The sequence below is a fragment of the Manis pentadactyla genome, chromosome X, assembly GCF_030020395.1.
Source record: "Manis pentadactyla isolate mManPen7 chromosome X, mManPen7.hap1, whole genome shotgun sequence".
In the NCBI taxonomy this organism is placed as follows: domain Eukaryota; kingdom Metazoa; phylum Chordata; class Mammalia; order Pholidota; family Manidae; genus Manis; species Manis pentadactyla.
Genome location: NC_080038.1, coordinates 32,878,166 through 32,901,394, shown reverse-complemented (window position 1 = coordinate 32,901,394; position 23,229 = coordinate 32,878,166). Strand labels below are relative to the sequence as shown.

At 39.7% G+C, this 23,229-nt stretch overlaps 1 protein-coding gene across 4 annotated transcripts in view; it reads left to right on the top strand.

Annotated features, from left to right (window-relative positions):
* The first annotated feature begins 19,462 nt into the window (after positions 1 to 19,462).
* RPGR (retinitis pigmentosa GTPase regulator) overlaps positions 19,463 to 23,229 on the top strand; it is a 50,135-nt gene continuing 46,368 nt past the window's right edge. For 2 of the 4 annotated variants that reach the window (XM_057495495.1, XM_036879499.2), the window contains exons 1-3: positions 19,468 to 19,691; positions 21,263 to 21,388; positions 21,836 to 21,928. In XM_057495495.1, the coding sequence (XP_057351478.1) occupies positions 19,664 to 19,691; positions 21,263 to 21,388; positions 21,836 to 21,928 (247 nt within the window). In that variant the 5' untranslated portion in view covers positions 19,468 to 19,663. Of the gene's footprint in view, positions 19,692 to 21,262; positions 21,389 to 21,835; positions 21,929 to 23,229 lie in introns of all 4 variants that reach the window. The other 2 variants (XM_036879498.2, XM_036879500.2) reach the window with 2 other exon arrangements.

The window sequence follows — 23,229 nt, the reverse complement described above, 5'->3', positions numbered from 1 at the left end:
CTCAAACCCCTTTCTCAGCATCTGCTTCTGTGGAAACAGTTTTTCAATATACTGCTTCTGTTCTCCTCTGCCAGGCCCTCTTATCTCTCACTTGGTATGTGGGCTGTTAGTGTCCACACGTTTGTCTTCTATACCATATGGAACCCTCACTCTCAGCTTTAGCCTTGGTTCCCTTGCAACTGGTGGTGTGCTGGTAACGTTTAATTACCAGCTCTTCCAAAAGAGAAAAAAGCCCTGATTTGTGGCATTGACTGATTTGTGTGGTGTAAAGGCTCCCATTATGGCCAGCTTCAAGCTACCCAAGGGACACTGCCAAATGTGGAGCTGGGACGAGAGGTTTAAGACTGGCTCTTGAAAGCAATCATGAGCTGCTCCCACCACACCACTGCTTGCCACTCCCGGCCAGAAAGGAGGATTCTTCAAGGTTTGGAAAGGAATATTGGAGCCAGATTGTAGAGGGCCCTGAAAGCCAGATTATGGAGTTAAGAATTTAATCTATAATCAAAGGAAGATTATTAGAGCTTTAGAGCTCAGGCAAACAAGGGGACATATGTCATTATCTGCATTGTGTTTTGAAAACATTAATCCAGCACATTGTATAAGCAGTGGGGAGAAAATGAAGGCAGAGACAGAGCAAGTTATTGCATTGTAACAAGGGCACAAGCACATACTGGGGCTGTGGAAATAGAAAATGGGATGCATGCAAGAGATGTAGGGATAATAATCCACCTATCAGAACAATTGATAGGATATCAAGGGAAGGGAGATGGAGAAATTAATGGGACTCCAGGCTTTCAAGTTTATCCTGTCACATTTGAGTCTAAAATTATAAATGTTGCCACTGGAGATGAACAGAATGTTAGTTTCCTGACAGTTAAAGCTTGTGAGCATCATGTATGAACTTGTAATATTTCTTTGAAATTGCTACTGTACTTCACTAGTGAAATCCAAGCACTGAAAAGGGAATCCATGTGACGTAAATAAGTATGGGAAGGATGTTTGAAGATCAAATGTGACCTCTGGCTGTGTTGCTAACTGATGGTGAATTTGGCCAAGTCACCTGACTCCTATAAGACCCTCAGAATCCTCATCTGTCCAATTAAAGGTTTAAAAATATGAGCTATTACACTGCTTGGGAAACTTTAACATGCTAATGAAACATGAGGTACAGTGTTTAAGAGACTCAGCATAGCTATTGCCAAAGATCTTTTGCAAAATTGAGCTCTGTACAGGTAACACATATGCCTGTTACTGCAGTGAGGAGCTCTGTTTATTTCAGATGGTTACTAATTACATACACACTTGTTACAGCTGGCTGTCTGGAATCTTTAACATCCTAAGAAACATAAAACATTTGCATGCAGTACGCTCTTTAGTTACAAGCTCTGTGGGATTGTTGCTGGTGATCTATTTTCCACTGGATATGAATAAAGAAGTATAAGTCCCTCTCAGACCAGTAGTCATCCTGTGACCATAATGAACAGCTTTAGAATGAAGCTATGGTTTGGCAGAGTGGAAGGAAGGAATCTTGGTCATTTAGGACATCACTGAGTTGCAAAATCAACCAACCTCATGACTCTCCCTACCACTGTACACCTTCTTATGTAAAATGATAAATGTCCTTTTTGTTTAAGTCTCTGAGTTTAAGTTTTTCCTATTTACAACCAAATGCATGCTAATACATGATTTGGCTTAGGCTTTTGAAGGTTTATTTTCGGTAAAACAGGGAAAGAATAGTGTCCTTCAAGATGTGAGTCCTAGTTCAGAACTAGTCATTTATTGGTTGAATGACCTTGGGCAAGTTGGTTTTCTTATTTACAAATAGAAACAGTGCTTCTTTTCACTCCTTAATTTTGTTTTGTTTGTAAAATGAAAAATATATGTTTTGTTATTTAAAAATTTTTAATTAGCATATAGTAAACTTATATTTTTTTGGTGCACAGTGCTCTGAGTTGTAATACATGTATAGATTTGTGTAACCACCACCACAATCAGGATACAGAACGGCTCCATCTCCCCACAAAAGTCTGCTTTAAATCGTTTGGTAGTCACACCCTCCTGCTACCCCTAGTCCCTGCATACGATCTTTTCTCTCACCCCATACCTTTGCTATTTGTAGGATGTGCCGTAAATGGAATCATATAGTACATAATCTTTGGAGCCTGGCTTCTTTCACTCAGTCTTTGAGATTCATCTGTATGCTGTTTTTATCATTAGTTTGTTTCTTTTTATTGTGGAATAGTATTCCATTGTATGGAAATATAATAGTTTGCTTATCCATTCCCCATTAAAGGACATTCGAGCTGCTTCCCAATCTTAGAACATATAAATGCGCTGCTACAAACATTCCTGTATAGGTTTTTGCATGAGGTAAGTTTCATTTCTCCAGGGTAAATATTGAGGTGTCGAATGGCTGGATTATGCAGTAGGTATATGCTTAACTTTCGAAGAAAACTGCCAAAATATTTTCCAGAGTAGCTATGCCATTTCGTAGTTTCCCCAGTAATGCATAAGAGCTCCAGTTGCTCGGCATCCTTGCCAGCACTGAGTATTGTTAGTATTTTTCATTGTTGCCATTCAGATAGGTATGCAGTCTATGGCCATACCATTCTGAACATACCAGATCTTGTCAGATAGGTATGTAGTGGTTTCTAGTTGTGGTTTTAATTTGCATTTCCCTAAAAGGTAATGCTGTTGAGCACCTTTTCATATGCTTATTTGCCATCTATGTAGCTTCCTTGGTGAAGTGTCTGTCAAATATTTTGCCTGTTTTATTCTTTTCCAGTTTTATTGAGAAATAACTAACATACATCACTGTATAAGGCATACAGCATAATGGTTTGATTTATATATATTGTGAAGTGATTAAAATACGTTCGACTGACATCCCTCTTCTCATATAGTTCTAATAAAAAGCAAAGAAAAAAGGAAAAAATCTCTTTGTGATGAGAACTCTTAGGATTTACTCTCTTAGCAACCTTCCTGTATATCATGCAACATACCTACTTTAGTTTTTAACTGAGTTGTTTCTTATTGTTTAGCTATGAGTGTTTTTTATATATTCTGAATACAAGACCTTTACTGGATATGTGATTTGCAAATATTTTCCCCCAGTCTGTAGCTTGTCTTTCCATTCTCTTGATAGTGTCTTTTGCAGAGCAAAAATTTTAAGCTATGATCAAATTCAATTTACCATTTTTTCTTTTTATGGATTACACTGATACATCTGAACTTTTTGCCTAACCCAAGGTCACAAAGATTCCTCCTATATCTTCTGAAAGTTTTATAGTCTTTACAAGTTAGATTTAGATCTATGATCCATTTCCACCTGAGTTTTGTCTAAGGTACAAGGTTTAGGTTGAGGGGTTTTTGGGGGGAAGCATATAGATGTTCAATTTCCCTTTTCTTAAGAGGCTTCAATGTCCTAGGTCATAGTCAATTTGCTGAAGAATCCAAAAAAATCCCCTTATGTTAATGTCCCTGGAATGCTTCATAAGCTGTAAAGCTGTGTCCTATTGTAAGAATGTATTTTTATGTGGCTTGGATCTGCATGGAAATTGCCAATAGAAAATAAGTTAGAATTATGATAGTTAAGTAAATCACCTATCAGCTGGCTACTATTTTTCTCTCCATTTACATGTCACCCATAGAGCTCCTACTTTATAGAGAATCTGAAATTTACTTTTTAATTAACAGATAGTAATGAGACTTAGTCAAAATATTGATCCAGGGATGTTTTCTTGCTACATCACCACTAAGTATTTGTTCAAACATGCAGGCCCAAAGGGAAATTGTGAAATCAGTGAGGATTATGTCTGATCCCCTGTCCACCCCTTTCCCCACAATATCCTTTTACTTGAGGCACATACACAAGGGAGTCAGGTCCTACATGAATATCAAAATTCTGAACTAGAGCATGAAATGCTGATCATCAAATTCAAGTGTAATCTCTCCTCTCTCTTGTCATAAGATCACATTTCCATTGAAGTCATTCTTCTGTTAATCATTTTCTCTAGCAGTTGTTGACTTTAAGCAAAGCCCAGAATTATTCAGAGCTTAGATTGGGGCAAAAATCTCAAGTTTTCATATCTGGTGCTTTTTATCTTGTGATCTGGTAAATGTCGGCCTTAGAAGTCCAGATTAGGAAATGCACCCACAATTTCTGAGGTAGGAAAAGGGCAGACAGATATGGGTAATGATCCAACCTTAGTGTCAGAGGCAGATGAGATGCAAAAGGCAAGGGTATCTTTCATGGGTGTCCTTTTACTTGCTAAAGCTCCCACCCAGAATCCTAGAGCCATCTTTTCCCCCATAGGCTGATTTCAATTCCTCCCCTTGAAAGCACAGAGGTCAAAGTCTGCATGAAGGAGATTTATTGGCAGACCAAAGGCTATCAGGTATTAAGCAAACAGGGAAATCACAGAGGTTCAAAGTTCATCAGTGTCTCAACAATCATCCCTGATGCTCCCTTAGGACTGCCAGATATTTCTAAAGTTTGAACAATGCGGGGGCCCTGTGAGGCTACTTGCATTGCTTCCTGCTGCCCAGGGTTTGGTCTAGAAGCACTGTCCCAGTAGTAATTTCCATGGCAATATTCTCCCCTTGAGCCCAGGACTCATATTCTAGATGTCCTCAAAAATCACTGCTTGGCAAATGCCTTCCCTGCCCATTTCTAGTTCTTGGTGAAAGCTACAATCATCTCTGTGGTTGGTGTCTCTCTCCAGACACTACCAGGGAAGTCTTCTTGATCTGCTCATGATTGTTGTATTTGACTACATCTTCTAAGTAAGGTCTCTGACCTAACCTCAAGCTACTAGCTAAACAGAACCTTCTTCTCTCAAGGCTGCTCCACTGGGAACAATTCTGTGGTGTGTAACGATAGGACCTACCCAGGGACCAGGAGATTAACAATGGGAATCTCTTTCCTGGAGCTTTGTTGACTCTTTGGAGTCTGGTTCATGGGGACTAGGCACTCACCATCACCGATTTCATTCTCTAGAATTCTTCAACTGGAGTTCAGCATCCTTTCCTCCAGGAAGCCAAGGAGCTCATGGATTCCCAGATCGTCCTCGATTGTTACCCAACGTCTTGCATTAAGCAATAAGCAAATCACCTGGGAAGCCATATAAGGAGAATGAATCCATGGATTTAGGAGTCAGTTGCTGTTGGAGAGCTGCTTATTATGAGCAAATTTCTCATCCTCTCTAAGCCTCAGTTTGCTCCTCTGTTAACTGGTGGTACTCCCAGTACAGAGTACTGTAGTGCAGAACCTGGCTCTGCGTTCAATGTTAGCTTTTCTTAGTTGCTCGAATCCGCATATGTGGTGAGAGGCCCCATCTCCATCCCAGTTGTTGGCTGAATGTAGCCACTTTCTTAGAAACAAAAGTGTCAAGGTGCCCTGCTTTTTTTCACCATTGTCCCCTAATCAAAAATAAGAAACAAAAACAATGTTTCTGAATGAGGTGTGTTTTCTTCTCTGTTTTTCCTTTTTCTCTTAAATGATGGGAAAACCAGGGACTTTGTTCTCTCTCAGTACTTGAGTGCCTAACTTTTCAAGTTTCTAATCTTTCATTGTCTGACAGTACTTTCTTTCTGTAACCCTGACATGTAACCAAACTATCTCATTTGAGATGGAAACAAGATAAAGTAGTTAATGATTAAGTGCTTTGAAAATACAAAGGACTCTATGTCTAGTCATTATTGCCTTCCAGTGTAATGAAACAGCATAATAAAAATGGATCATAAAATCTCTTTGCTACCATAGCCACTACTCTTTTTACCAGCTAAAATATAGAATTATAACCTGTTTGTTCAAAGCAAACAGGGACATGAAAACAATCCAGTCATTTTCTAAAGGAGGTGTCCCTAATTGACTGAACACAAAATGACTTGGGAGACATCAGCAATACATTTTGCAAAGTTACATATTACAATAACGCATCAGGCACACCTTCAGCTTCTAATGACATCACCAACTCTTTCCCCACCTATAAGCTCTTTTTCTGCAACGAATATGCTGTTTGCATCTCTTCTGCATGTATTAGTTGTTTTATATCATTACCAGGTGTTTGTTCTTCTGCACCATGTATCATAGCCGCAAGAGACTGGACAGAAAGGATAAATAATCCAGCTAACCTTGGGTTAGGTAGGGGACAAAAAGAAATTGCATTCTTAAGTTTAGAAGAAACTGATCATCTTAAAGTGAAAGCCATTTACTAGTTTCCTATTGTAATTCCAAATGGGACAGCATTTTAAACTCACCAGGTGTAGCTCCCCTGCCTGGAAGCCCACCTGTTTGTTTGTATTTGGGGAAGCCTAGGGATTTTAGTAGGAGTCTACAAATGATTAAGACATACTGAGAGATGCAAAGAATTGGGATGCCACTGGAAGCTCGACCATATTCACGACCAAGGATTCAGGGTTGTTTTGGAACCAAACTCATATAAAAGTGTTTAACAATTTTGAAACTGACAGTGATTTTTTAGTATGATCTGTGCTATTCTTTTCTTCTTCATCCTGATACCGCCCTTTGATTTGACAAAATAATGTTGGCACCTGACACTATTCTTTAACTTTATTAAGTGAGTGTAATTAAAAGTTATTTGCGTTCAATTATTTGCCTCTCTGCTTCTTTGATTGTGCTTTCTCTTTTCATCAATACCAATTTTAGCTTCATTTAATCAAAGTGGTAAAATAATTGGATAGATAAGAGATTTAAAGTAAAACTGATGCATCAACCTAGATAAGACCCTAAGGTCTCCTGGAATATTAATTTCCTTTATCACCATTCTCCCTAAAGTTCACCTTGATTTATATATGCATTTGAACTTGGGGGAGAGTACTAAGGAAGCTATTGAAATCAATGTGAAATGTCAAGCGGCAAGTAAGGCTAAAATGTTTCAGTATCTAATATTATAGGAGGAATTCCACAAATAGTATGACTTGCTAACATATGCAGAAGCTTCATATACAATGAGAAACTGGGTCAAAATGATCATTTACAACTACTCAGTAGATGAAAGATCTCAGTTTATGCATTTATTAAACTTTTAATGTAAGCATAGTACCTTCCTTACTAGATTCTTGAGAGGTCTCAGATCATAGAATGTGAGACATAGTTGGACCCTGAATATCTTAATTCAACTCTCTCCTGAAGAGGACCAGGGAAGAACAGTGACTTTCTCCAAATCAGTAAAGGAGGGAGGAGGAGAAAGAAAGCATGGGAGAGAGTGAGAAATAGAAAATGGAGTCTGGAAAGCTCTTTCCATTACTGACGGACAGAAAAGGAGGTGTTTTCACTGCCCAGCAACCAAAATTCCTCCATTTCTCATTGTGTGACTCTTAGTGTAGAGTCCTAGTGTAGAAATCTTCCTTCCCTATCTCTTGCCTCTGCATAGCTAGCAAATGCTCTCACCTGGGCCTTTGAATCTTGAAGGAGTAAAGAAAAAGAGCCAGGGAGGTGAGATTTACAATGCTGTAATCTCCCAACATTTCCAGCTATTTCCAGTGGCTAGCACAGTCCTGCCTTGGTGACTAGGCCCAGTGGACTATAGCAAAGTCAGCAGCAACATCTTAACCCAATCCCTTGCTGCCTCATTGCCCTAGACACCCCCTTAGCAATACAGTGGCAAAACAGCTGACTAAACAATTGCTTATGGTCACCTGGAATGCTGATTGAGAGTACAGTTAAGGAGAGTAGTAGCAAGGGTATGAGCAGTTCAGTGCCAGCTAGTGAGGTGGTTGCTTCTTGTAATGAATAGCTTAATGGTGAAAAAAGTCATCTGCCTCAGCAGATCTCAGATGGTCAAAGATAAATTCAGCCTTTAGTTCACTCCTGTGTGCTGATGAGTTACAATATCAGTGGTACTCACAGCCCTGACAGGTTTCTTAGGTGCATATTGTGGCATTATCTTGGTTAGACTGAAAGCTGGAAAACTGACATGGAAATATACAAGAGGATTTAGAAGCCCCTAAGACAGCTGAACCCTTAATTCTCATTGAATCTCCCTTGCCAGCTTGAGAAATCCCCCCTAGCTTGTCTTATGAAACTGTTCTTTCATTGATTGAGGATGTGCTTTTACCTGAGGGAGTTACCCTACAAGAGGAAGCCAGTCTCTTCATCCCCCAACTCCAATTCCAGGGATCATCAGATTCCTACGTGACACTGGGGGGGGGGTGTGGCAAAAACAAAATCAAATGCCAGAGAAGGCCAAAGAACTCCTGGATTTCTAGTTTATACTGGAAAAACTCCAGGAAGTGTGTATGGACATAGAGTGTAGGGATGCTTGATTAAGGATGAGAAATGTAATTTTGGATTGGTCTGGATCCAACAATTCAAGATTCACTGTAGACTGAGCAGCCATATTAAATCCAAGGGGTGAAGAAGGAAAATGCTCCCCGTGGGCAAAACTTCAAGCCATACACTTCCCTGGCATTTTACCTGAAGGGAGAGAAACTCTGAACGATGGGTCTGTACCAGTTCATAAGCAGTGTTAATGGTTTGGCCAAGTGATTAGGGACATGAATGGAGCAAGATGAATGAGTAGAGACAAGGAGGATTCAAGAAAAATGTGGGTGGGCTTCTCAGAGGGTGAAAATATTGATGTCCCTTGTGAATCCATACCAAAAAGCACACAGGTATAAGAGTCTCTAATGTCTGTTTCATTTATTTCTTTCCCCGTTAAAAAAATGTTACATTGCATTTTAGGGACACAAATATAAATGTTGCCTATATGAGTAGCAGCTAAAAAAACCCCAACATTGTATTGAGAGAAACACATGTTCATTGAAATTGAAGCTCAGGTATTAACAGCCCAAGAGGGTTAGGTGTTCTATCAGGAAAATGTTGATTAGGGCCTCTATGTGTGGGCTTGTATATATATTTTTGGCAGCGCACTATTTGAAACCCCAACTGAATTTGAGGATCTCAGTCCTGTTCTCTTGTATAAAGATCTAGAGAGATGAAGGGACCTTCCTAAGATTAGAAAATAAGGGAAGGAAAAAAATGAGAAAGAGAAGACAGAGAACTGGAAATAAAAACTAAGTATCTGTACTTTTGTTTGATAGCAGATTAATAAAGGATATTTAGGGGGTCATTTATTTAATGGAGGTTTATCTTTTTTTAAGAGGAGACAGAGAAATGCCTTTTTTTTTGGAGCTCTTTCTGAATACCTAGAAATCCCTAAACATGTGTCTTGAAAGAAGACAGCAACCAGCTCCCATCAGGGAAGCCCAAGGAGACAAATATTCCCTGTCCCCACCCCTTGGCAGAGAGTGTGGCCTAGTAGGTGAACTAGCCTCAGCCAATCGGATGCCCCCACCCAGGACTTTGTTCTGGAGAATGTGACAGAAAGACAAAAGGACAGTGAGATGAGAAGCATAATGAAAGCGGTGGCTACACCCAGCAGCAGGGTCCTAGCTAGATTGCTCCTGCTGGGTTCCTTTCCTTGGTCTCTGCCTTGTTTTGTGAGCTTCATTTCCCAGTCTCCCTACTGATTCTCTGCACTAGCTGATCATCTCAAGTGCTAGATATCTACCCAGAGGGCTGACGTGCAATGGCTCCATCAGTGAGCGTGCATGTCTTCTAGCATTTGGGTGGATTTGGCTGTTGGAATCCCAGCTGGAGAATGGGGGGAAGAAGTAGAGTGAAGTCGGAATATTTATTCTCCTGGTTTCCCATGAGGTTATCTTGGGTTGGGTGTTCCTCGATAGAAATTCACTGTTCCTTTCAACTCTCTCTCCTTTCCAGTTCTAGTAAGCAGGCTGTCCCTGCATCTCTTGGGCTAAGGTCCTTGTATTATGCCTTGTGGTTGCCCAATCCCCTTCCAACTCTGGGAAATTAGTTTCTTTGTAAATAAACCCTCCTCAAATTATTCTAATAAGAGGGTGTTACCTGCTTTTTGGAAACCTGACTGAGATGCCTTCAGGAACATTCGTTTTCTGGTTAAATTTGTGCCAAAGAAACCTAACAAACAGCATTCTGAGAGGAAGAGAAAGAAGGAACAAAAGCTCAGAGCTGGGGTCAAAGGTGAAATTTTCAGTGAATAGTAATAAATGAGATTGAATGTAGCCAAGGGACCCTGTTAGGAAAAGGTCACCCATGTTAAGGCACAGAAAAAAAATAGCTCAAAATACATTTAGAGTATTCAAACCTGATTACCAATCACAAAGGGCAATTGGCTAACAGCTGAGGTAAAAGAGAACTTCTGTTTACAGATACACAATTGTGGAACACTCTGGCCATTCATTTTTCAGCATCTGGACGGTCATTAAGTCCTCCCACCCTCCTTCCCAGTTCCTATAGTGTTTTGCATAAAATAAAATGTACATGGGCTCTTCCACGTATCTCCTTCGCAGTGTTCTTTGCTGTCAGAGACAGCTACACCATGTTTGCAATGAGGCAGCATGAAAAAGCTATTAAGCTAGCTCCATCTAGATGCTCCAAGTCTAACTGCAGGGCTGCCTCCAGCTTCACCATGGGAATATGTACAAAGTAATGAAATTTTTTAAACACAGACCATGAAACAAAACACGGGAATTAAAATTATGTGGGAAAGTAAATAATATGTAAAGAGCTTACTGAAAGCCAGAGACCACAGATTTTGTATGCACCATCTCATTGAAACCATACAATCCTGCAGATTGGGAGCTATTATCCTGACTTAACCGATGACGAATCAGAGGCAAAGAGAAAACAGCTTGCCCAGATTACTCAGGTAACAAATGGGAAAGCCAGAATTCAAACCCATGCTATCCCAAGCCTTTTTCTAAACTGACCTGTGTGTCTCCCAGGGGATGCTCGAGACAATCTGTCTGGGGGGGAGCAAACCAAACATTAGAACTTTTAGTTGTGTTTATTTTGTATCTCATCATTTTAAATATTTTTGTGTATGCTTTATGATATACATAACATAGTAGTACAGTAGTACATGCATACAAACACGTAAACACACATGTATTGCTTCTGCTGGCTAGCTTTCCTTGATTGCTGCTTTCATTTTTTTCTGAGCCTCAGTCCTCCAACTTCTCACTGATTCTGTGTACCAGCTGATTGCCTCCAATGCTAAATACATACCCAGAAAAGCTGATTTGCATGAGCTCTTATGTCTTCTGGCTTCTGGTTGTTATGTATGAGGATGTGGGAATCTATAAAGTTTGAAGACCACCAGTCTGGACTCTTTCAAGAGGCAGTATGTGTAGTGGTTAGGAACATAGATTCTGGAACTAGACTGCATGTGTTCAAACCTCAGCCCTACCATGTTTACACTGAGAGAGCTTGGGTAACGTAACCTTTCTGTACCTCAGTTTCACTTCTGTAATATGCAAATTTAGACAATTAATACACAGTGTGCTTAGACCGATATCTGCCACAAGTAAGAATGTAATGACATAAGCCATTACCACATTATATGATCCTTCAAGTAGTCATCCAGGAAATTACTTAGTCATGCAACTACTGCCATGTATCCGTCACAACTCCTCTCTGGGAACTGTCTCTGGAGTTTGTCTGTGAGCCACCTGAGATCATTAATTAATTAACATTCACTAATATAATCGCTTACAGATCATTAACACCTGTAAAGTGCTTTAATATTTCCTTGCTTACTGGTTTGGGGTGGGAGATGAGTTCAGTGAAGTAGAGAGCCAGACCGTGTAGGCTATGATTAGAACTTGGGCTTTTATCTTGAATCAGCAGGGAAGCCAGTGGAGGGTCTTGAGAAAGAGGAAAGCATGCCATGTCTTTAAAAGGATCACTCAGACTCCTGGGTTCTGAATACTGTTAGGATGGAAGTGGGGACATCAGTTAAGAAGCAGCAGTCCAGGTGAGAGGTGATGGTGTTTTAGAGCAGGGAGGTGACAGTGGAGGTGATGAGATGTGATGAGACATATATATTTTGAAGCTAGAAATTTCTGGGCATGTACTGAAAGGAATAATGTAGGCAAAAGGTCTCAATCAGGTATCTGGTATACAATAAAACCAATAAAAAAACACAATCATTACCACTTTGTGCTCAAAACTTGTGCAGTAATCAATGGGTAGCTAGTTTGCTCAGGATTGGTATGAACTAGGGTCTTCTAATGTATTTTGCTCCTTCTTAACATATTTTAAATTTTCCTCAATGGGCAGATGGCATAGTCCTAAGAACTAGGATTCTGTAGCCAGATAGGGGTTCAAATCTGGGTTCCACCTCTTACTGAATGTTTGACCTTGAGGAACCTCTCTGTACCTCAATGTCTTCATCTTTCATCTGTAAAATGGGGAGACTCAATAAAATACACCCCAGAGCATTTTGTGAAGACTCAATAAGTTAATGTTGCAAAGTACTTAGAACATGCCTGCCGCATAGTGAATGCTCATTACATGTTAGCTATTATGATTGTCAGCTTCTATTAGTTTTTTGGTTTATTATTTTTCATTTTTATCCTTTTGTTTTGATTGAAAGAGCAAATTGTGTACATTGTAAGAAAAATTAAAACCATACAGATTAGAAATTAGAAGGCCTCTCTAATTTCTCATCCCAGTGAGAACTATTAAACAGTACAATAATATTGGTCCAGGTTTTTACCTAATGTAAATTATTCCTATCTATATATGCATATATATTAATTTACATTTTATAAAATGGGATAATACTCTGCATATATCTTTGCAACTTGTGGTTTCTCCCGCTTAAAATTTGATCTTTGGGGAAGGCAGTATAGGACAGAGAAGACAAGTAGTGACTCTATAGCATCTTACTACACTGATGGACAGTGACTGTAATGGGGTATGTGATGGGTACTTGATAATGGGGGGAATCTTGTAACCACAATGTTGCTCATGTAACTGTATATTAATGATACCAAAATAAAAAAAAGTTTTGATATTAGTTATTTTTCCAACTAAGTACACATAGAAGTATTACTCTAGTTTTCATGGTTGCATAGTATTGTATTGTGTGGAAGCTGAGTAATTTACTTATTCATTAGCTTATTGCAGTAATTTAGGAGTCTTTAATTTCTTTTTTTTCCTCTACCAAACAACACTGCAATGAACATCTTTGCACATACTTTTTGGTGCAAATTTTTATATTTCTGCAGAAAAGAGTTCTAGAAGAATTTTTCTACAGAAGTAGTTATGATGAGTAAGAATTATATGGCTTTTAAAAATATATATAATATGTATTGCCAAATTGCCTTTTGAAAAGGTCATACCTTTTTGAAATTCCACAAACTGTGAATATTTGTGCTTATTTGTCCAGCTAATTAGATCCTGGCAATCTTTCGAATCCTTGACAGACTAATACACAAGTAAATAAATAAATAAATGTTATCGTTTTATTTTTTTAAACAATGCTGCAGTGAATTTGGGGGTACATATATCTATTTGGGTTAGTGTTCTCATTTTCTCTGGATAAATACCCAGAAGTGGAATTGCTGGGTTATATGTTGGCTCTATTTTTTTTTTGTTATCATTAATATAAAATCACATGGGCAACATTGTGGTTACTAGATTCCCCCCATTATCAAGTCCCCACCACATACCCCATTACAGTCACTGTCCATCAGCATAGTAAGATGCTATAGAGTCACTACTTGTCTTCTTTGTGCTATATTGCCTTCCCTGTGCCCCCCCATGTTATATGTGCTGTTATTTGACTTTTAATAGCAGAGTTAATTGTCTTTCCAAGTGTTTAAAATTTGAAATTTTGGGGGGACAAACCCTATTTTGGTCCAATTTTTTTGGTTGGGTTCTTTTTTATTTATATTTTCCTTTTCTTCTCTTTAAACTTTGAAAAAGGCAAGCCATAGGCTGGGAGAAGATATTCACAATACATAAATCTGACAAAGGACACTAGCTATTTATCCAAAAGAAGTGTGAGCATTTGTCTGCCAAAAACCCCTTAAATATCCATAGCAGGTTTATTTATTAAAGCTCCAAAACTGAAAACAACCCAAAAGTACATCAACAGGTAAATGGGTTAATAAATTAAGGTATATCCATAAAAACAAACAAGTTACTGGTACGTACAACAATGTGAAATAATCTTGAAAACATTAAGCTGAGCAAAAGAAGCCAGGTACAAAAGAAATTTTGCAAAAGACAGTGTTAATTTATGACTGATGAAAAATCAGACTGGTGTTTTTTTTTCTAGGAGGTAGGAGTGAGGTAGGAAAATGTACATCTGGCTTAGGGTGGTAATTACATGGTATAACGGTACATACATCTGTCAAAGCTCATTAAAATATATACTTAAAATGGGTGCATTTATTTAACTTATGCCCCACTCAAGTTGACTTAAAAAGAAAAAAAATTTTTTGCTTCTAATTAAAAACATTTCAATTGTGCATTAAAGTACAGAAAATAATAGAGTAGTCACATATCCATCACTTTGATTGAAAAGATGTTATCATTTTGCCATATTTCTTTTAGATCTCTGTTCTTTTTAAGGAAGCAAACCATTTCTGACACTTAAGATGTGTCACTATTTATCCCTCAGCCTTCCTTCCTGTTCTAGAGGAAATGACTCTGCCTAATACGTTGTACCATATTCCCATGGATCATCATATTGTATATATGTATGTCTCTATACAAATACCCTTTTCCCCATGTGTTTAAATTTTTTTTGTAGATAAAATAGCATCATTTTGTATTCCACTTGGGGGAGCTGTTAGCAAACCAGCCCTTGAATGCCCAAGGGGCTGTGAGACCAAAGAGGCTGGTAAGTCCTAGCTATTATTGAGGGGGCTTACCTACAGAAGTTTGTCCTGGGTGGCGGTTGGACACGTAGATCTCCGCACTGCTTGGGGTTTAGGGAGGCTCATCTATAGAGGTATGGACAAACGGTCTATGTGCAGGGGGGCCATCTGGGTGCTTAGTCAAAGCAAGGGCTGATATCTTACCAATGTTGTTAGTTCCAACTGAGAGGTTATGAAATGCTCCCTGTTTGCAGTACATACAAGATGTGGGAAGGGAGTAAGGTAAGCTGTCATCATGGCAGATTTGTCAAAATGGCATTACTCTTGCTCACAGACATTTTATAATTTTATTTTTCTTAACATGAAGTTTTTGAGAATAGGGTTCATTTGTTCTAACTGCAGTAGGATATTCCTGTGTGCGAATTAACAGTCTAATTGTTCCTTTACTGATGGACATTTAGGTTATTTCCATTTCTTTCTCATTTTTCTAGGATAAACAATGCTCTGATGAATATCCTCATCTATACCTCTTTGGGCACAGGTTACCTTTTCAACTTTATTTAGTTTTGAAAAATTATTTTCTTATGTACTTGTACTAATTTACACTGTCACTGGCAAGTTTCTTGTATTCCTAAGTACTCAAACATATTTAAAGTTAATAATGTTATTTTTTGCCAATAATTTGAGTATAAAAATGTTATCTTATTATTACTTAGTCTGCATTGCCCTTATTTCCAGTAAGGTTAAACATTTTTTATAAGTTTATTGGCCATTTGGATTTTTATCTCTGTGGACACATTACCCTTTGCTTATTTTTTATTTCTGATGTTTTGGTCTTTTTCATACTGATTTGTTGGTAATCTATAAAGATTCTGAATACTAAATCCTTTATTTGTTATAATCACATTTACTGGCCTTTTCCTTTATTGTTTCTATAAACTACTTCTTATACTTTTCTGTAAGTTAAGCCTTTGCTATATAAAGTACATTATTCACAGACCAGTAGTATTAGCATCATCTGGGCACTTGTTGAAAATGCAGCTTCCTAGGGCCTACTCTAGATCTGCTAAATTAAAATCTGAATTTTAATAAGACCACTAGATGACTTATACATGAATTAAGGGTTTTCAAATACTGGACCAAATGTTTAAGAAAAGTGTAAGTTTTCCCCTTGGGGTAATAGCACCGTAGTTCCCACCTGCTTTATGCTGCTTTTTTATAAATAAAACTCCCTAGCTTTAGACCTGTGTGTCCTCAGTGCATATAACCTGGAGCTACAGTACAAAATTTCAGAGATCAAAGAAGCTATTAGAATCTGATTTGTAAATCTGGATATTTGTGCGGTTTCATGGTGGGGTTTTCAAAGTGGAGACATGCCTGTTTACCTGATTCCAGAGAGAGGAATAAACAGCGATCGAAGTTGCATTGAAATGCAACTCAAAATGCAAGCCTTGGAAATTTGTTGAATGCTGTCAAGAAAGGAACTAGTTCAGTGAGGAAGTATAATCCATCAAATGTCTCCCTTGTTCATATATGCCTCTATTTTTAGTTGATACAAAATGCTCCAGAAATGAAGAACAACTAAAATTAATAGGGGAAATTGCCAACAGTTGTACATGTTGTCAGATATGTGATGACTTCTGTACATCACCATGATTTCCTAAAGAGTGTGGGAGTGGTTGGCCATGTATGAAGCAGACACTTGAAGGAGCACATGGCTACAGTTGAGAATCATAAAATTATGCCCTGCCTTTTCCAACATGAGGGAGGTGACTCCACAGGTTGAAACCATCTGCCTAAAGGAATGTAGCAGAGGTATTTACTACTCACTGAATATCATGCGTGCTCCCACACTTCCCCACAAAACACTGGATCTGGCCAATAAGTTGTGGGAAGGCAAAATGTGTCATGTTTGACTGAAAACATTTAATGTCTTGCTTTCTCTCTCTCCTGACCTGCTATAGCAACCAAAGAGGTCAGGAGTCACCTATGATGTAGCCACAAAATAGTTGAGCCTCCATCAGTAACCTGGAGCCCTGAGTGACCAGGCAGAGGAGGCCCCCGGCCCCACTGACTCACATTGGACATGTAGGATGAGTTAGAAAGAGATGTTTTTATTTGTGGTAAGCCACTGAGATTTGGGTGTTGTGTGCATTGCAGAATATCCCAGATTATGCTAGTACAGTGAGCATAGCCAACTCTGCCTTATTAATAATAGCTAACACCGTTGAGTGTTACTCTATTCCAGTCACCAAGCTGTAAATTCTACATGCATTACCTAGTATCTCACAACAAGCTTCTGAGATAGACAATAATATTATCATATATCATATGACATCTATGATATAGATCTACATCACATATATCAATAGTATATAGGTCTATGTGTATAGATATATCATATATATCAGTAGTATGTTGTGAGAGGATGCTTTCCTTTTAGCTAAGGAGTCTCTCCTAGCTAAGGCCGTCCCTCCACATCAGATCTGGATGCCATCTCTTCCTCCCTTATATTAGTGATTATTCCTTTACTCTCCTGAATCTGTGTTTTTTCCCCTTCTATTCAGTTTGCACCTCAGCATTCTCAAGTCTCTCCAAGTTTAACAAAAGCCCTCCATCCACCTCCCGACCTTCTCCAACTACTATTACCTCTCCTCTCCTCTTCTCTCCTCTCCTATCCCATCTCTGTCTCCTGTCTCCAAAGCTCCAAACGCTCTCCAGTTGCAACCCTATTCCACAGGCTCTCCCTCTCCGGTTGCTCTAGCTCCTCTTCAACTTCATCAGCTGTTGCTGGGTGTTAGGTTTTGGCCTTCATCACGACTCATCTTAGCCTCCTTTTCTCCTCATTCTGTAGTCACTTTCCAGTCTTTCATCTAGCAGTCTTTCCCAAAGCTGCTGTGACTACATAGACCAACGCACCCCCAGCCATGTGGCTCCCTCTGGGGCTTCTGCTCACCAGTTGCCTGCTCAGCCCAGCACCTCCACTTTGATGTCAGTAGGCTGAAGACTGACCTGTCATGTTCTCCCCACCATACTTACCCAGCTCCAAACCCTCCTGCTCCTTCCTCAGTGTTTCCCATCTTAGTAAATGGTGCCATCCTCCCCCAGTTTGTTTATGTTGGAAACCTGGGAGTAGAGCTGCATCAATACCTTTGGGAGTGCACAGCAACAAAATGTGTTTTACTATAGTTTGAAATAAAAAAAATAAAGTATATCATAATTAAGTAAGTCTTTAAAAATTCGTATTCTCTTACTTCCTATAAGGATTGTCATGATGCTTTCAAAACGAATATACTATCCTTAACAAAATAATTTAGGGCCTATTCTTGGCTGTTGCTCTGAGAGCTATTTGGTAGCCCTGCACCGCCTAGGAGTCAACAGACACTATTTCATCCTGAAACAACTACCTCCTGAGTATTGCTGAATTTGCCTGCTCCTCCCTGGTACCAATGAACTGTATTCCAAGCCAGGGTGACTGCCTGTTTGAGTTTGGGCAATAGCCTCTGAATCCTCCTCCTTGCTCCCATTTATTTGCCACAAGGCAGCTAGGCAGAATGATTCCAGAAATACACATAAATGATCCTGTTACTCCACTGCTTAAAACTTCCCATTGCCCTTAGTATAAAATCTCAGATCCCCAGAAGGCCCAAGACGCTGCCACCTTGCCATGAGTCAGTGTCACCTCTCTGAGCTCCCTCCTGTAAAGAACCAAGTTCCTTATGAGCCTTTGCCCACAATTTACTCTCTGCTCAGAGTTCTCTCACCTTCCCAGCTTCTCCTTCTTTAGTTCTTAAATGTAATGACCTTTCTTCAGATAGATAAGCTCTTCTTAACCTCTCACACTAGGTCGATGCTCCTGGTTAAACACTTTCTTAGTAACCCCACTTTGATCTGTAAATAAATGATTATTGGTGTGTTGCATAGCTTCATTTCTCCTCCCAATTTTAATGCAAACTCCATGAGAAAGTCAGTAATGCACCCTAGCGCACACAGGAATTCAGGGATCCTTGAATCCAGCTTTGTCTGATTCTGGATCCTATGTCTACAACTACCACATGTAAATACATCTACTACATAACTTTGTTTTATGATGGCCAAGTGTTTTATGCACAGGAAACTAAGGATTGACCATAGAAAAATGTAACATCTCTGGGTGGATTCTAAAGCAATGATGTTCTGCACATGGTGAATCTCTTTGTGCATGTTCTTGTCAGTAGCCGATTGTACACCTCTGCCTTCTCTCCTTCAGCTGGAGGACGAAAGGCAGGTATTCAGAGTACTGGCTGGACTGGCTAAGCTGGACACCAGCTATCCCATGGCCTAATCTCCACATCCATAAATGAGGGTAACACTAACCATCTTACAGGACTGTAGTAGGGCTAACTCATTCCTAAGAATTTAATGATTAGCTCGTATATGCCAGGTCTTGGTTTAGATCCTGGAGATACACATGCGATTCAGGATGTTTAGCGGAGTGCCTTTCTCATTTAGTTATCGATAGTCACTATTACTAGTATTATTACGGTGTGTGTTGATGTTTGCCGGTGTTACACAGCTTGAGAGAGTGTATTTGTGATGTCTGTCAGTATCTGGACGGGGTCCCTAAGGGGCCTGTGTATCCATCAGTGTAAGCACGCGATCTCCGGGGCAGCTCTGCGCCGCGTGGCCGCCACTTTCCTCAGGCGAAGGGGCGCGGCTCCCACCGCCCCGCCCCCGCTCCGCTTCACGGGCGCCCGCCCTTCCGGGCCTCTAGTCCGCCGCCCCGCCCCTCCCGGCCTCGCGCCCGAAGCCCCGCCTCCGTTGCTCTTAGCTGCCGTTTGTTGACTTCCGGGAACGCGTGAGCCGCCGACGTTCGGAGGGTCGCTGTGGGTGTCCAGAGGACTTGCCACAGCCCGCGTCGGATCTGTGGCGCTGTCTTAGGCCCCGCCGAATCGCCCCTGCCGCTTTCCCGGCCCAGGGGCAGGCTCCCCGTGCCGCCCTGGGCATGGAGGAACCCGAGGAGGTGGTGCCGAGTGAGTCGCGCCGGCGGTCCGGGAGGGAGGGTCCGCGGGCGGCCAGGCCCCGCCCCCGGGTCGGCCCCATCCGGGCACAGGCCTGGTCCGCGGCCGCCGCACTGGGGCCCGAGCTCAGGCTGCGCCCTGGCGGAGGACTGCGAAAGAGAGGGAAAGGGGAGGAACGGGAGGGGTGACAACGGGGAAAGGGGTACCTGTCTTTAGTCTTCTGTTTAAATAAGCATTCGATGAGTTTCTCGAAGGCAGAGGGAGTTTTTACCGCCCTATAAACTTCCCAAAGTACCTGTTTCAAGTCCCCAGGACAGTTATGTATTGAATGCAGTAGAGAGTGGGTGGCCGGCAAATGAGGTAAAAGAGTATAGTGAAAACGACTTGAAGAAAGGGGGTAAAGAGAGAGCCACTAGCGAACATTTCTGAAAGACTTTTCCCTGAGTTCCAGAAATCCATATGCTATCGTGACTTGGTACCGCGTGCATACTGTGTCACAGAAATAGACATTTCATGAAGCAGTACTTACTCTAACTACTTGGGATGCGTTCATATCTTTTCTATAATAACATCCTTTAAAAATCGTCATTGTGACCCACTAAATTGATTTTCTGACCCACTAATGGATCATGACTAACAGTTTGAAAAAACACTGGATTAGGGCAGAATCATGCATACACTCAACTATGTATTGCATTCTGCCATGCTTTTGGTTTTCACATGATTAAATTCCTGCGCTCTTGAAGTTCACAGCCTAGTGAGAGAGACAACACAGTAAACAAAATGATAATTCTGTTTAAGATAAGAGTAAATGCTAGGGGGCCAGAGCAGAGCTACCAAACCCTGACTTGCGAGGGTATCAGGGAAGCCTTCCTGGGGAGCCAGAGCAGGACAGAATAGTTAAAATTATTCATTCTAGAAAAACCCAGAGTTGTTTTAGAACCTGGCCTCCCAATTCTCGATTCCAGTTTGAACTGACATGCCTCACAATTGTTCTCCAAAGCTGGATCTGGCCCGTGTGTGTGTATTTAAATAGTAGTTAGAAACTGGGGTTTTGGTCTCTTTCTAAAATGGTACTGGACCAAAACGATTTGTGAGTACTACTCAGATCAAGTAATATTTAATGACCTAATTTCAGAATGTTAAATCTCAACATCCTGCATCCTTATGATGCTAATGATGAAACTCAATACTGTCCTATTTCTCTGTGTGGAGAAAAGCCCTCACTCAGGGACTAGACCATGAAGGTCCAGTGCTGAGTAGGGCACTGATGGTAACAGCTCATTCCAGGGAGCCGATAGTGTACCTAGTGACAGCAGGACTATTAGTGATCAAAGACTGCTATCCTTGTGATAGTACATTTTTTTATGTTACACCAGTAAATGAATAATAGGCATTTAATTAGTAGATTTCATAAATAAGAGTAGAGTGAAATCTGAGGAGTAAGACTGAAGGTCGAATAAGGAGGGTGTAACCCCTGCTAGAGTAGAGGCAGAGCTGTCATGGGACAAAGAATCTATGTAGATAATCGGTATAGACAACATAGTAAAAATTGTAAAGTAGAAATTATTGTGTATTTGCAGGTTCAGGTGCTTTGTTTACATTTGGAAAAACCAAATTTACTGAAACTATTCCCAGCAAATTCTGGTTTAAAAATGATATACCTACATTTCTTTCATGTGGAGATGAACATATTGCTGTTGTTACAGGTTAGTACTAAAATCCTAAATGAAGATAGCAATCCATAGAGAATCCTAAATATTACAGATATGCTCTGTTTTAAACATGTTTAAAATATACAGAAAGTGTTGGGTGTTTTTGGCTTTACCAGCGAATTCTCGACAAATTGATTCATCAAGGGAGTCCTTTATATTCTGAAGTTCCCTTACTATATTTAAATGTTTTTTACATATTACTTGGAATAAATATTTTAATATGTAACTACTGTATAGTCTTAGAAATTCTTTACACCTACCAGAACCTGGTAACCTGTAGATAGATGGTTAAAATTATTCATTTTAACCTGGAGAAGGTAATCTGTTAAAACATGGAAAAGCAATGACAACTTTTAAGTCTAGTTTTTTTATTGCTTTGTGATGACTTCATCACACATTACTTTGTGTTGAAAATGCTTGTTTCTTTTTCTTTCCCACCAGGAAATAATAAACTTTACATGTTTGGCAGTAACAGCTGGGGCCAGTTAGGATTAGGATCAAACTCATTTGTGGGCAAGCCAACATGTGTCAAAGGTTTGGAGTCTTTCCTTATCACTTTAAATAATTAATAAACTGAAAGTCTTTAGCTCTTTATTTTATGATATTTACTTGAATAATATTGTCATTTAACTTTATTTTAGTATGATATTCAGAACTACTTTTATATGTTGGGGTCTGAAAATCACATTGATTTTAAACCCACAAGGGAAGTAATGATTATACAGTATTGTACTAGAACATCCTTTTTTTGTGTCTGTTTGTAAATCTACTTAAATATTGCTGTTATTGTATATACAGAGAATAAGCAGTATAATATGGTAGAATCCTGAGCTCTGTCTCATTTGTTAGGGTTGTGTATGTAGCTGCTGGTTTTATAAAACACACTTGAGCAGATGTACTGAACAAAACATCAGAACTAGGGGTGAGTTAGTCCTAGTGTTCTTAGAAGAACAACAGGACAAAATATTTTAAAGCAGAACTGTCCCAGGAAATATGGGACATAGAATATCTTCACAAAGCTTTCTTGCAGTTATGTGAAAAGCTTCTGTTTGGTTATAACCTTTGAACATCAGCTAAACTTGAATGGCGGTAGAGATTCCTCAAAATGTGACAAGAGCAGTATTCTTTATCTTCCTAGCCGAATTTTTAATTTCAGTTCACAATTTCAGTGTGATTTGTCCTACCCATGCTATTTATAGATAGTGTTAGAACTTTTAAGTCTTCCACCTGGACAAAACAGTATTTATAGAGCATAGTCTACTAAACCCTTGGGTTCTTTCACAGCACTGATGATCCTTACTCTCAAATATCTGATAGACCAGCTAACAGGATTGTCTACACCGTGTGATCCTTGAAACCAGGAACTCTTAGTGATCTTTGCAGTCCCTGTGCTAAGCACTTAGGAGATGTTCTGTAAATGTTTTTGAATATGTAAATGAATGAATAAAGAACTTTAACTTAGGTGTATGCCTATGAATATCGAACTTAAAGTGTTTCCTTTCAGAAGGTGAGTTTGATGATGGTAATGGCAGATTAGGGAATAGATCAGGTTGGTGAGGAGGCAGCATAACGGTGCAGTAGATCTCAGCATATATTAATTACTTGAGGGGTTTGTAAAAATATATAGGTGTCTAGGCCTTACCTCAGATCTACCGACTTAGATGCTCTAGGGGTGAGGCTGAGCTATCTGTATTTTTCTCAAAGCTCCACTGGTTATTATGATGCACAACTAGTTTTGAAAACTTTTGGTTTATTAGTTAGGAACACCAACTTTGTAGTCGGACACACACAGGCCTGGGTTTAAATCTCAGTTGTACCACTGAGGTACCATTTGA